This window comes from Mytilus edulis, chromosome 13, assembly GCF_963676685.1.
Source record: "Mytilus edulis chromosome 13, xbMytEdul2.2, whole genome shotgun sequence".
Classification (NCBI taxonomy): Eukaryota; Metazoa; Mollusca; class Bivalvia; order Mytilida; family Mytilidae; genus Mytilus; species Mytilus edulis.
This window is the reverse complement of record NC_092356.1, coordinates 46,600,837-46,617,039: the sequence shown is the minus strand read 5'-3', so window position 1 is coordinate 46,617,039 and position 16,203 is coordinate 46,600,837. Positions and strand designations below refer to the sequence as shown.

General features: G+C 32.0%; 1 protein-coding gene across 2 annotated transcripts in view; it reads left to right on the top strand.

Moving 5' to 3' along the window:
- LOC139501426 (potassium voltage-gated channel protein egl-36-like) overlaps window positions 1-13,154 on the top strand; it is a 34,421-nt gene extending 21,267 nt beyond the window's left edge. For both annotated transcript variants that reach the window (XM_071290504.1, XM_071290503.1), the window contains exon 2: window positions 10,242-13,154. In XM_071290504.1, the coding sequence (XP_071146605.1) occupies window positions 10,242-11,144 (903 nt within the window). In that variant the 3' untranslated portion in view covers window positions 11,145-13,154. The remainder of the gene's footprint in view (window positions 1-10,241) is intronic.
- The last annotated feature ends 3,049 nt before the right edge of the window (window positions 13,155-16,203 follow it).

Genomic DNA, 16,203 nt, shown 5'->3' with positions numbered 1-16,203 from the left:
GGTTCCTGCAAAATGTAATGATAGTAGCAATACGTTAAAACACATTTCAATTACCCTCCCTAAAAAATAAGCTTATTTAAGCACAATGTCCGCCATGTTGGATTTTAACCGGAAGTATGGTTTTTGAAGACATCTAATCTATAAAATGTATCCAAAAGCAGTACATAACAAAGGTTTGTACCAACTTTTATGCTAGTATCATGATAATAACACCTTTTCAAATACTAGCCTTCGATATTAGACTGATTCAAGTATGACGTCCGCCATTTTGGATTTTACCGGAAGTGAGGCATTTTTTTCAAATGCTTCCCTATCTGAAATAAAAGAGTAATAGTTGAGGAAGGTCTATGTCAAATTTCATGCTTGTAGCAGGATGTGCACAATTCATCTGAAATATGCTGGTAGCCGCCGGACTATATATGCGTATATAAAAGATTATTGTATCAAAACACCCCCTTCCCGTCTATCATCTTACATTTATTGTATAAACTTAAAATTAAAACAAGCCAAAATATGAAGAAAAAAAATGGTTAGGGTTTGTGGAACCCAGTGTCTCGCTTACTTTTGCTGTTAATTGCAGGCTCAACAAAAATGTGGAAATACATTTTTTTTTAAAACCTGTGTATTCTATCTTTGATTGTAAGAAGCTTCTGTGCAAGTTTGGTAAAAAATCCAGGATAATTTATGAATCTGATAAATATTTTGAAAACTTAAACTGCAGACTGTATGTAACATTGTTAATTGGAAGAAAACCAAGTCCATTTATTAATACAATACGGAAAAAGAAGATTTTGTGTTACAGAATTTACTACTGGATACGATTTTATGATCGTACACAAGCTTCTGTCCAAGTTTGGTTGAAATCCATGGTAGTTTATGAAAATTATTAAAATTTCAAAAACTTCAACCATAGAGTGAATATTTGTGGCCGCTGCCGACGACGACAACGACGACGACGGAATGTAGGATCGCTATGTTTCGTTTTTTTCGATTTTTGGCTCGACAAAAATGTAGATGATTTTTTTTAAATATATGATACAAAATGGTAAACTTGTATTAGGTCCATGAGGTACGAAATGGAAGATGCATCTGAAATTCTGAACTATAGGGTACGAAGTTGTTTTTATCATGGATATAAAATGGTAAATGTTGGTTACGAAATGATAATTTTGAGTACCAAATGGCAGAGGCACGAAATAGTGAAGGTACGAAATGACTTGCTACCTTGAATAATAGGCTCCTGACATGGATTACACATTTGAGACCAAATAAAGAATTTTTGAGTGCACTCATGTTTGCATCCCCATATCCCCAATAACGTTGGATATAATGTAACAGACAAACATAAAAAATTGTAAAAATCGTGGCTTACCATGTTTGCAAGTGGCACAAAAACAAGTTATTAAAAAAAATGCCACAAGCACCAATCTTAGTGTACTCGCAGTTACTAAAAGCTAGTTCAAAGTCAATTTGAATTAACAAATTCATCTCGTTAACAGTCAATAGAAAAACATGACTTTGTGTAACACCAAAATATAGATATCGTCAGGATGTTGAACCATAATTATGATGGTCAGTTATTGTAATAAGTGTAAGTAATGCTTTAAATACTTATTATAAAAGTTTTCTTTTGCTATAAGAATTAAAGAAATCATAAAGTATTTCCATACAAACCAAACCAGAATTGCTAGTTTTCCGGTGCAATTCTTGGTTACAAAATGCACAAAATGTCGTTGCACTGGTTTAATTTTTGTCAAATAAAGAAGAATAGCAGGTGCACATAAAAATAGCTGCTTTGCCTAAATTGATGTAAGCATGAATGTCAACATAAACTGATCAAGGTGAAAGTTTGTTTTTGAAGTAACAATTTTAGAATTATATTAGTATAAACAGCAAATGTCATGAATGCATGCAGCCCCAGTTTTTTTTAATATTGTATGATTGTTCAACATAGTTTGCATTTGGTTTAATAACATTTTAATACCGTTATGCCTGGACAAAATCAGGAATATGACAGCTGTTTCCATTCCTCAGAGGACTTTACTCGCTGCATTGAAGACATATTTTTGATCTTCTGTTGTTGTCTGTTCTGCGGTCGGGTTGTTTTCTCTTTGACACAATCCCAAGTTCCATTCTCAATTGTATTTCCGTCTTGAATTTCGCCTGCAGTATTTGTATTATGTTTCTTTTTACATAGGTTAAACAGTTAAACAACTAACTTAATTGTAACCTCAATTTAACACTCCTCGAATATCATCATCATCATCATATTAAGAAAGTTTCATATGCAAATTAGTAGTCGAAAAATTCCCTATCTTAAAGTTTCGCTAGTTTTTAAACGTTTTTAACATAGGAGGATATTTTCCAATACAATTCATCAGAAATGATTGAATGAAAAAAAACTATGGACTATAGAACATCAAAGTAAATATACGAAATTTCAAATCAAGCGTAAAATAAAAACAAATGAAGTTAACTTCTAAGAAAACAGAAGAAAAGAGATTTTAAATTAATTATCTCAGCAATAAACAGAACACTTTCAATTTTTACAGTACCAAATTGTTTCGATTGTTAAAAACAACCATTAAGGTCGGATCAATTTAAGGTTCCAAGCTTGACTTACAATTTTTATGAATAGTAAATATTTAATGTTTAATTATAAATGAAGCATGGGTCCGTGTCAATGAAAGTGTCCTAAGATAGGTCCTACGATATAAGGACCTTATTTATTTTTGTTATGGTATACAACAAAGCCATCTGAGGACATTCCTGGCAACCATTGTCCTAGGACCATCCTGACACATTTATTAAATTAATCAAAATGAAATGACAAAATATGTGTTTAACGTAATACTAATAGATACGTTATCACATGTATGAACTATAAAATAATAATTCATTTCATACATCAACAAAACTAAATAGTCAAAACACTTTGTTGGACGCATTATTCGTGCTGCAATTTTATCTATAATAATAGCAATATTGTCCTTCGGTCCACTCGATTTCAATACATGTATTGAATCAGCATAAGTTATAAAAGAAGTCAGATTTTCCCCCCTGCAAACCGAAATTAAAATGTTTTCCGCAATTCAATTATTATTGCACGATTGTGTTAGCTGCAAACAATGTTGTTTATGATGATAAAATGTGCAAGCTTCCAAAAGGGCAGCACGAATTATTTAAATGACAGTATTAATAGAATGAAATTCAAAACAGTGTGGCTGTGGCCATTGATTGACACATTAAATTCATCCATTGACTGGGACAATTTAGGTGAACGTTTGTATGTAACGACCATTGCTCACTGTGTACTTTTTAAAGACACTTAAACTATGGGGTCACCAAAGGTTCTCAATACCTTAATAAAGTAATTCGAAAAAATTAATCAGAAATAACACGATGTTTTGATTTATATCAATTATATAAATCAAAACATAAAGGTTATTTCTGATTAATTTTTCGAATTACTATATAATTAAAGGCGTTAAGAAACCTTGGTGACCCCACAGTTTAAATGTCTATCGTAGGTACGTCGTGAACAGTGGTCGTTACAGACAAACGTTCACGTAAATTGTCCCAGTCAATGGATGAATATAATGTGTCAATCAATAGCCACAGCCACACTGTTTTGAATTTCATTCTATGACACCAGCAGACATACATTTTGATTAGATATGATTGATGCCCATTTCATATGATTTTGTATAAAGATTATGCTTTTAGTTCTTAAAGCACTTCATCAAATGAATCCAGAATATTTCAATGTATTTATATATGTTCACCATGTAAGTTCAAGACAAAGTTCTTTGAATATGCTTATTATTAAAAAAAAACTCAAATTGAACACTACAAACGCTCGTAATTGATATCTGGAAGTATTTGATGAATTGATGATATTTCTACACATTCCAAATAACAAAACCAATTATTTTTTTTACAGTTATTGAGGAATATATTGTTATATTAGCTTAATTCTAATAACATTTTTGTAACGATACTGTTTTGTACATAATAGCGTTATGATAGAGTAGAATTTGTGGTGACGTTTATAGTAGACATCAATCGTTTTAATTTAATTTTCCGTTAAAAATCAAACTTCTAGAACATATAACTTGACAACTAACACTGTGTTAAGGACTCTTTTTGCAGCAAGTGACGTCGTTTATTTTTGAATTGCATTTCGATTTCTAAAAATATTCTGAGGACCGACGAATTAGAAAATCTTGATAAAGTAAAACTATCTGCCGTTTTTTATGATTTCCAAATAAATTCTTTGTATTTCTTGTGTCTCATTCTGCTCATTTCATCAGCTTGTATGACTATTTGAAAAACAGAAACGGTTACCCCCTTTTTCTTTTTTAGTTCTGATGTATTTTTGCAAGCAGAATCCACATGTAAAATTTAAAAAAGAAATCTGTGGATTAGTTAATTATGCCTTAAGGATATATGTTAAAGCTCAGGATATGCAACTTATAACAATAACAGTGAATGATAATGAGCAATGTATTTTGACAGATTCAGATTCAGATTCAATATTTTATTAAAGTCTCACTACTTGCAATACATAAATATACAGTACATACAGAGTATATACACACTATAAAACAGACAATACACAAATATAAATTACAAGTACCATTCTATTAAGAATTGTGAGAGACTATAAAACAATTTCTATATAAAACTAGTTAAAATACATACGATTATTAAAATAATTTCATTTTAAGAATATAAAAAGGTATTTCTTCTACTTAAAATATCAAAGCAGGTTTTGGCAACCATATCATAACAATTAATGTTTTTAAATAAATAAACAAATTTATCATCATCAGACAAATCATTAAAATCTACATTATATTTCATAGCTTCGCTATATAAACAAAAGCGCAAATCTGCATATAAAGGACATGATAGTATTACATGTTTTTCGTCTTCTATGTTATCATTACACATAAAACACACTCTTTCGTCTACATTTTTATTTTCATACCGCCCTGTTTCAATTCTCAACGGAGCTACTCCGCATCTAAATTTAGCAAAAGCACTTCTATATCTATATGATAATTTTTTTGATAAATATAATTCACTTCCATAACTGTCTTTAAACAATTTATAAGTCCGCAATTTTTTACCAACATCTTGTGTTAATATTCTATTTTGCCAGTTTTCTATATACTTATCAAGTAAAAATTCTTCTATCTGCATAATACTTTGTTTACACAGTACATTATTTAAATCAGTATACAAATCTAAATTACATTCTTTAAACTTAGACATAATCCTAAAACACCAATTTCTTCTCTTATTAAGAGCATTTCTATAACACCATTTAAATATTCTATAATTTAATCTATCTGTGCACATTATGTTACACCTAGCCCAGTGTCGAAAAACACAAGTCCACTGCTTAACACTTGGAGGTCTCCAGCCCATATCCCCTTGAATTGCATCGTTTGGGGTATATTTACCCACACCCATAAAAGACCTGATAGCTCTGTTCTGGACAGCATTTATACATGAAAAATCTCTGGTGCCCCAAATGGCTGCACCATAACTTATTACTGGCCAGACCAGGCTATCAAATAATTTAGTAAATGTACTGTACTGGAAACCTCCATGGGCCTTACTCTTTACAATAATCAAACTTAATGCCCTGTTCGCTGATTTGGCTACAGCTTTAGCCATTACATCATAATTTAAAAATTCAGTTAATAGTAAACCCAGATATTGATAGCTTTGTACAATACATATCTGCTTATCATTGAATAAAAACAATGTTGTTGTCTGCTGTACAGAAGGATTTCTAAAATGTACAATTTTAGTTTTCTCATGATTAACATTTAATAACTTATTTTTACACCATATATTTAAAACATCTAAGAGTAATTGCAAATCGCTTTCATTCTCTGCAATCAATACAATGTCGTCTGCATATAACAAAATGCCAACTTTTTCACCATCAATATCAATACCAATATCTAATGCTTTAATATTTGTAACTAAGCTGTTTATAAAAATATTGAATAAAATTGGCGACAAAACACAGCCTTGTTTTAGGCCTGAATTTACACTAAACCATTCAGTCATATGCCCATTTAATTTAATAGCACATTCAACTTGAGAATAAATAGCTTTAATAACACACAAAAAATGTTTACTTATACCAAGATCATTAAGATCGTTAAACAATAAATTTCTATTAACCGTGTCATATGCCTTTTTAAAATCTACAAACACTGCAAACGTAGATAATTTTCGTAATTTTCTGGTTTCAATAATCGATGTTAGTGTACTCAAATGATCAATAGTACTTCTACCACCACGAAAGCCGTTTTGCTCATCGTGTAAAATATTTTTTGTTTCTAACCAAGATACTAGTCTATTATTTAAAATGCTACAAAATAATTTATAACTACATGGTGCCAATGTAATGCCCCGATATGACAAAGGATCCCTAGTGTCTGCTGTAGAACACTTAGGTATAGGTGTTATTATCCCTTTACTCCACATGGATGGGATTTTACCAAATTTAAAACACTTATTAAATAAATTATGTAAAACATATAAAAGTATATCATTTCTATATAATTCTATAGGTATCAAATCAATACCCGGCGCTTTGCCATTTTTTGCTTTAATCAATACATTTAAAACTTCATCAATAGTAATTTCACAATCTAAAAAATCATCTGAAATATTATTTGTTATACTTTCATTCGGCAAGTTATCTTTATCTTTACAATTCAATAAATTATCAAAAGAAATTTTCCATTTATTTAGAACTACATCAGTATCAGTACAAATTGAACCGTCATCATGTAACACTTCCATTGGAATGTTCTTCTGTCTTTCATTCCCAACACCAATTCTTCCTATTTTCTTCCAGAACTCCCGGGGGTTACCATTTTGGACGGCACAAAGTTCTTCTTGGCTACGATACCAGTATTGTCTTTTCGCTTGTTGGCAGTTTTTGTCAAAAGTTTTACGTGTCTTCACAAATACATGACGTGCACTTTTCCTTTCGTTACGGTTAGGATTTTTACGCCAAATACGTTCAGCTGCACACACTTCATTCCATAGTACTGTAAGGTTGTCATTCCACCAAGGCTTCTTCATCTTCCTTCTTTTATTACTGATACCATCCGCGCAATACACCTTCCGCTTATCTAGTTTGGAGTTCATTTCATCTTGAATAATATTAACAAGCTCGTCGTATTTATTGTCTATTTCTAATTGATTGTTTTCTGAATGTTCAAGATCAAGTATGAGTTGGTTTAACTTAGATACTACTTCAACATCTGTTAACCAATCATTTGGCACATTTCGTGTATCAAATTTCACATGTTCAGGTGTTTCGTTATCGGTCGACTGAGCATGACGAACCATAATTTGGTCATCATAAACTAAAGTATTAAATGTCCAGCATATCAATGAGTGATCAGGAATATGTTTTGGGTCGTACGCTCCTGTGGTAAAAGTACTATTAACAAGACTTTGAGCTCTAATAACTTCGAAATCTACAAATTTATTCAAATATTCATATGGCACTATACAGTAATCAACAACAGATGTTCCTCTAGTAGATATAAATGTATAATCATTGTTTAAAAAGTTCCTTCCGTTTAAAATACAGCAATTAACATTACTCAAAAACTCACAGAAAATGTCTCCGTAACTGTTGTTTGTAAAATCAACAACATTGCGCTCTGGTAAAATATCTATCCCTTCTATAAAATCCGGCATGTCGGATACTCGACTGTTCCAATCTCCAAACAAATAAAATGGGCTACCATTCGGGATTGTATATATATCGGAAGAAAGCGAGTCTAAAAATTCATAAATATTCACCGATCGTGCGGAGTTTTCTGGAGGCAAATATATCACACATGTATAAAAGGACGAGTCCGGGTTGCTTTTTTCGGAAAAACGTATCCATAAAATCCCATCAACAGAATTGCTCACTTTATCAACATTATAATTCACTAAAACATCGTTTCGTACTAATACACCAACACCTCCCGATCCCGTTCTTGCACGCACGTGTATATGTTTACGGTTTTGTCCAAACCACGTGTAACCTTCGATATCAACAACTGATTGACCAACCAGGTGAGTTTCGGCCAACCCTAATATATGCAAATTACTCTTATGTATACATGAAGCTAGCATAGAATTCTTTTCACTATTTATAGTTTTGCTCCACCCATTAATGTTCCAAAACCCGCATGTAAGCTAATACCACCTCCCACGACCACGCCTACTGTTACCTTCGTAACTCTGTCGTCCATCCGAATAATCACGGTGTTGATCTCGATCATTATGTCTATTTCTATCTGTACGGGAGCGTGGATAATTGTTTGCCCGTTGACCGTTGACCTGTGGCAAATTGTGAACACTAGTATCATCAGACTGTTTCCTCACTACACGTCCAGATTTAATCATGAAATCGTTATCCCTGCCTAAGGCTTTTAATAGTGTACGATTGTTATTGTTATTAATTCTTTGTTGCAGTGGTAAATCGTTCTCAATATACACACGTGAATATTTAGTTGAGTTTTTCAGTACACGTTTAGCTTTCAATACACCTTTCTTGTGTTCCATAGTAGCGAAAGTTATTACCACAATACCCGGTCTATCGTCAGATCTGCTTGTTTTCCTGACTAATTTAGCTACATTTATATCTGCCAGTTTCAGACCATCCTTAAATAAAGCTGAAACCTTGTTTTTTAGTATTGAATTGTCATTTTCTTCTCGTTTGTCGAAGGGGAGGTTTTTCACAATAACATTAAGCTGATGTTGGTCTTTTAATTCAGAGTTAATAACCTTACCGCTAGATGCCGCAACTTCTGCATATGATTTTCCTATGGAAACAACCTTTTCTTTCAATTCATTAACTTCACTAGAAATTTGGTCTTTCAATTTACCTACTTCACTTTTTACTTTATCATGAATAACTTTGTCGAATTTAACAGTTAGGCGTTTTTCCACATTTCCCTCAATTTCAGACATTCTGCTCTCTAACCTGCTAGCTACACTATTAAAATTGTCTGATAGGTTGCTTATCATTTGAACAATTGCATTAAACTGGGTGTTGTCAGAGTTCGGTAAATGCGTGGAGGGGGTGGCGGAAATACTGGAATGCTTCATCTTCTTATGTTCGACCTGATCTTGGTCTGTTTCTGATAAATGACGTTTTCTAGGAGTATTTGTTGTCGTTAGATGTGGTTTATGTATCTGAGCTACCGTAGTTAAAGTACTCACATTATGATCTGTATTTTCAATTGGATTTGGCGCCATTACTTTTTGAACGAAATCCGTGGCTCCAAATTGACTAAGAGGATTTCCATCAAAACACTCAATAAAACTGGATTCAAATTGGCTAAGAATCATCATCAAGTCTATAATACACTAATATATATCCAAAAGTTCAACTTGAGTAACACTTTTAAGATTTAAACTAGGAAAATATAAATATTTTTCCTTACAGATATAAACACGACTGGCCACCTTAATCACGTGACAAATATAAAATTTAAAAAAGAAATCTGTGGATTAGTTAATTATGCCTTAAGGATATATGTTAAAGCTCAGGATATGCAACTTATAACAATAACAGTGAATGATAATGAGCAATGTATTTTGACAGGCAAGCAATGAATGATGTACTAATGTTGAAATGTTCCAAACGATCATATATTTGAAATTTTAAAAACAATTTTCACAAAATAAAAGAAATGTCAGTGTAAATTTTATTCTGAACTTGATTTTAGAGAAACATATTTTTTCAAAATACTTAAGTGTGTGAGAACACAACTTGTACTGGAACCCCTGGGCTAAGGTCATTATTTAAATTTAAACATGTATGTATATGAGCATTTGAAATTATTTGTATACTGTTACACAATACCATATGTATGCTCATATATATCTTGCACAACTATGACTATAAAAATGAAAATGTTATTACTCAGTACACTTAATCCATAGATTTCTAAGTGTTAGTTCATAGAATGCGGTTTATGCTTATTTATTTTACTTGCTTGCTTATTGTGCCACAAGATAAATATATGTTGATACTTGTAAATTCGTGAAGAAAAAAATAGATATAAAAAAATATATATTCTGAAATTAAATACATCTTATATAATATAAATCACAAAACAGGTTTAAAATAAGCAACAAGTGGTTATTTTAATCTGACACCTTGTAGACTTCACAATTATATTTATTAATTTCAGGTATATTTCTTTACCAGTGCACTGTTCGTGTTAGCGTCTATATTTGGACTTGTCTGCCAGACACATCCATCCTTCAGAAGAAAGCTTATCCAATCTGAATGGGAAGAGTATTTTGGAGATGATTTCGACGCTTATAAAGGTCACTTCGATGGATCGAGTACCGCAAATACAACAATCCCACCACTTCCAGAAATGGTCAGCACAAAGTTGGATTTCTTATATTATATTGAATTCATAACAGTGGCATACTTTACTGTAGAAATCATCACTCGATTTGTACTATTTCCTTACAAGTACACAAGTTTTTTCTGTGACTTTTTGAACCTCGTCGACATATTCTCTCTTGTTGTCATGTTTTCAATTTATTTTGCAAATCTCGCAAATCCGAAAGACAAATATGAAAAGTCTATTTTTGACATAATTCATTGTCTGCAGATAGTTCGAATATTTAGACTATTCCGATTGGTTAAAAACTTCACCGGATTTCGCGTGCTAATGTATGCCGTTCGAGCCAGTGGCTTTGAAGTCTTACTGATGTCAATGTTTCTGGTTGTCGCCATGTTGATGTTCGGAGCATTTGCTTTTTTCTCTGGAGATACGGCGTTCCCGAGTATACCTGATTCATTTTGGTGGGCAGTTGTAACCATGACAACAGTTGGGTATGGCGATATGGTACCTACTATCGGATTATCAAAATGTATTGGCAGTCTGTGTGCAATCACAGGTGTTTGTTTGTTGGCGGTCATCATACCAATATTTGTAAACAACTTTGTCATGTTTTACAACTATTCAAAAGTATGGCGAACTGCTTCGGAAAATGATTACGCAAATGTTTCCAAGGCGCGTCCAAACTCGTGTCACAAGATAGTTCCGCATACCAAAGTAACACCACAATCTATTTGACATATTTACGCAACGATAATACGATGCGCATTTTTCATGCACCTGTCCAACATTATTTGAAACTCGTTTTGTCTACAATTGTATTTTAGGTACTTTCTTTATATCATGTTTGTTAATTGCAAAGTGCTTTATTTGTGTAGCTTACTAAATTTTATAAAAACTTCCTTAGGTAAAAATGATCTTAGATGAATTTAGCAGATTTTATATCATTTTTCATCATATAGCTTTTTAACTGTTTTGGTTCTTATACACCCTTATCTTTCAAATTTTCAACTGTGAGCGTGTCTGATGAAGGTCAATTCAGAAGATTGCTTCGGACGCATGTTTTTTACAAAATGTTGTGTTAAATTTTAACATTACCTTAAGATTACCTTAGCCGTACGTATTTGGCACAACTTTTTGGAATTTTGGATCCCCAATGCTCTTCAACTTTTTACTTGTTTGGCTTAATAAATATTTTGATATGAGCGTCACTGATGAGTCTTATGTAGACGAAACGCGCGTCTGGCGTACTAACATATAATAATCCTGGTACCTTTGATAACTATTAACTGTACAGGGTCGATACCTATGCTGGTGGATTATCAATGCCTGGGGGCATCATCAGCTTAGTAGTCAGTTCTTCGCTACTGACATTATTTATAATGAACACTTATATCATGTCCGTTTATAAATTTTGAAATTATAAAGAAACTACGTTTGCAACTCTCTTAGATAAAGTTGACCTTATTTTTACAGCTACGGCTTTCATATAATCGGCCTTGATCTATCCCGATGAAGGTAAATCCAGAAAAAGGACTTCAGATGCATGCAATTTATAACGTTGTTTCATTTATGTAACCATTGATTATGATACTAATTGTTCCAAAGAGTGATAGAAAGCAACCTGAATTCTGAATAGTGCCACTTTATTAGAGTAAAAAAAATTGGTTCGTGTTGAGTTACCAAATTTTTCCCCTTGAAGCTTTAATACTCTTGATACAACCTATTTGAAAAGCCATACAATCAGGTTTAACCCACCATTTTTTTTAATATGTCCTGTACTAAGTCTGAAATATGGCAGTTGTCATCAAGAGTCCGGTTCTATGTATGTTGGCGTTTGTTTCTGTTGCAGTTAATTGTTTCTGTTGTTCCGGTTTTTCCTCTTATATGTTGTGTGTTCCCTCGGTTTTTTGTTTGTAATCCAGGTTTTATTTGCTTTTTATTTTGAGTTTGTAGTTTTTCTTTCGGCTTTCAATACTTTTATCTTATTCAATTCAACCTCCAACGAGGGAGATTGTAAGTCCTCGGGACATTCCTCTGACCACTAAACATGTATTGTATTTACAAGCTGACCACACGGTATATGTTTTGCTTATTCTTGAAGACCATACGATGGCGTAAATTTGCTGAATACACATCATTTAGAATTTGTTGGCAATTATTCAACATTCCCTGATTTTATCTATCAAGATTTAACTAATATATTGTTACTTGGGAAGACAAAAGGTGTGTAAATAAACTCACCATAGAAACCAGGACTAAATTTAGTATATACACCAGACGCTCGTTTCGTCTACAAAAGACTCATCAGTGACGCTCGAATCCAAAAAAGTTAAAAAGGCCAAATACAGTACGAAGTTGAAGAGCATTGAGGACCAAAATTTCTAAAAGTTTTACCAAATACAGCTAAGGAAATCTATGCCTGATGTATTTTTTACGGTTTATTGACTGATGCACAGACGATCTGCAGCTTGTATTGCATCCTTGTTAGTGTTATTATTGAACGAAAATCACGTCCTCCGACAAAGTTTACAAGACAAGTGAATGATTTTATAGAAAGATATTTATAAGCCAGATGAAAGTTGCACTTTAACTTTATTGATGGCGTGAAATTCTTCAGGACATAGAACGTTATTGTCACTTGGGAATATCTGTTATATAATGTTATTATTATGTCAACTTTATTCCATTCTCTAACAAATGAAAGAAAATAGTATTTAAAAGAAGTCACGATAACTTGTTCCACAGATAGCACGATTCTTTTGTATGTTGGAGGTTAAAAATCACTATGTTGTTAAATCTCAAACCTAATGCATATGTTATTAAGATGTTAGAGTTATACTTTTAGAATTAATTGTCAACCCTGAATTGTTCTAACTAAAACACTGCTTTCGTCAATATTTTTAAAAGATGTTCATATGAATCCCTAATTGAAATTTTGAATCAAACGTACGATATCTATTATTTCCGTACATATAGTGTTACTTTTGTTCAAGATTTTGACTTTCAACATACTATAAATAAAATGATTTCCACTTTGTATTTGTATATATTAATCGACTTTGTATTCAATGGGTTTAACATCTTTTACTGGAATGGCTCTTTGTCTTTTTTTTTTTTTTGATATTACTAAACTGTTATTATTCTAAATGCTCCAGTTGTGGGGAATTGATGTAGTCATCTACATAAACAAAACATTCATCTTTCCAATAAGATTCTGAATTGTGCCATCGATGAAATACCACCAGCTTAAATATATACGTAATATTTGATTTTTTACTTTAAAAAGGAATATCATTATTTGATATAATTTTAATAACCATTAATAAAAATTATGCAATACACTATTACTTGTGGATTGTTCATTTCATATTTGGTTGATACCGACAAGTTCAAGATTTGTTTTGACGAATTTAATACATGTAAGTTGTGTGAGACAGCATCAAAGAAAAAAAAAGAATAGAAAGTGCTATAATACATTTTTGAGAAAAAAATAAAATAACAAAAATACCAAACTTCAAGAGAAATTCAAATTGGAAAGTGACTTATCAAAAGCTCAAACACATCAACGAATGAAAAGCAACTGTCATATTCCTGACTTATTATAAGCATTGACGGTTTTGATACTATCTCAAAATATGCTGATATGTCTACCCTAGAACTGATTTGGATAATTCTACCGTAAAATATTTCTGGACAGTAATACTCAAAAACTGATCTTGACAGTGTCACCCTGGAAACGTTTTAGCATACAGCTGTTTCAAACAGTAATATGACATATTGTTTTTACAGTTTTAAATATAGAACAGAACTGCTCACATCAATTTTGCTGGACATTTTATCTTTGTAAATTTAATTATATTTTCTTATTCAATAACTGCATTTGTTTGATGTGTTTGAGCCTTGATTTTGCCTTTTGATCTTTGGATTGTCCTCGGAGTTCTGTGTTTTTGTGATTTTACTTTTTTTTCTATCGTTCTATCATTTCCAATTTCTGACAGCTCATTTATAACAGTTGGATTTCCATCATCTTGTCATCTACCATTCAATTTTCCAAGTAAACGGATTTTCAACTAATTATATAAGACGTAATACTAACTAATAGGAAATGGAGTCTAATTTCCTTTTATGTTTTAGTTTATTACCATTTGTCTTCATAACATTCAAGGCTGTAAAAGGAAATTTCAAGTAGACATCATTAATATTAAAGGATATTAAATGGCGTATATCGAAATAAGTCTCCGTAATTACAGATACATTTAATTGAACAGATAAATTTGAAATATCAGTAGAATAATGAAACCTAATGCTTCAGTTATAACACATTTCTGATAATCTATATTACAATTATATCAACAGCAGATGTATCGACCTAGTGGTATAGCCTATTTTTGAGAAGACCGCGGTAAATGAGTGATCCCTGAGGTGACGGCGTCTGTCATACTCTAGATATAATATCATTTGCCATGGTTTCTGTCCTTTTAAAAGTAAAAAGCTATAAGTGTTCCAACAATGCATCTCTCAGAATTTGATGTATGGCCATTCCGATAAGAGTTGGCTTAAGGAATGACGGTGATCTCATCTAACTAGAGATGATGGATACTTATGGAACGCCAACACTGTCTTGTTATGACCATTTTCTTTATATGATGTGCATTTACCTTTATATGATGTGCAATTGTCATTATATGATGTGCAAATATCCTTACATGATGTGCAAACATCCTTATATGATGTACAAACATCATTATTTGATGTGCAAACATCATTATATGATGTGCAAGCATCATTATATGATGTACAAACATCATTATATGATGTGCATGTATACTTATATGATGTGCATATATACTTATATGATGTGCTTATATACTTATATGATGTGCAAATATACTTATATGATGTGCATATGTACTTATATGATGTGCGAATGTACTTATATGATGTGCAAACATTCTTATACGATGTGCAAACGTACTTATATTATGTACAACGATCCTTATATGATGTGCAACTATACTTATTTCACGTGCAAATATAATTATATGATGTGTACATATCATTATATCATGTGCAGTTACCATTATATTATGTGCAAATATCTTTATATGATGTGGTTGTGTCATTATATTATGTGCTTGTAATCTTATATTATGTGGTTTGGTTTACTTCATTATATGATGTCGAAACGTCATTATATGATGTGCTTTCATCGTCCTTATGGTCAATGAACATGATTACGATTAGAATGATTACTGTCTACGTCATAACTGATTCCGATCAGCTTCTGTAAACTATAAACCCGGCTCAAATATGTGTCCATCGCTAGCGAGAGTGCAATTAATAGGAAAAATGAGACAATGCAATTTAACAAAATCAACGTTTTAAACAGTTCAGAGGGAGATAATTTAAAGATCAATTAATACAGGAGCTAATTGGAGAAATTTGCGGCTGTGGCGAAAATATGATAAAACAAATTTTGAGGCTCTTTATAGGTTGCTATTTGGGTTTAGCAAAAGCTACGTGTTGCAGGTCGTACTTTTACCTATGAGTGTTAACTCTTACAAATTATGACTTGGATGGAGAGTTTTCTCATTGGCTCTCATACCGCATCTTCTTATTTCTATTCATTGCAAAATTCATCATTGAACTCACAGTCAGTTTTAAAAATATTTCACAACAATAGCTATAGAATTATCTACTCATGCATAATATGGCGGGATGGTTTGTTTTATAAACTGTTATTGAATAATATAAATGGTAAGATGTAGAATGTAATAATTACATTTATAGATGT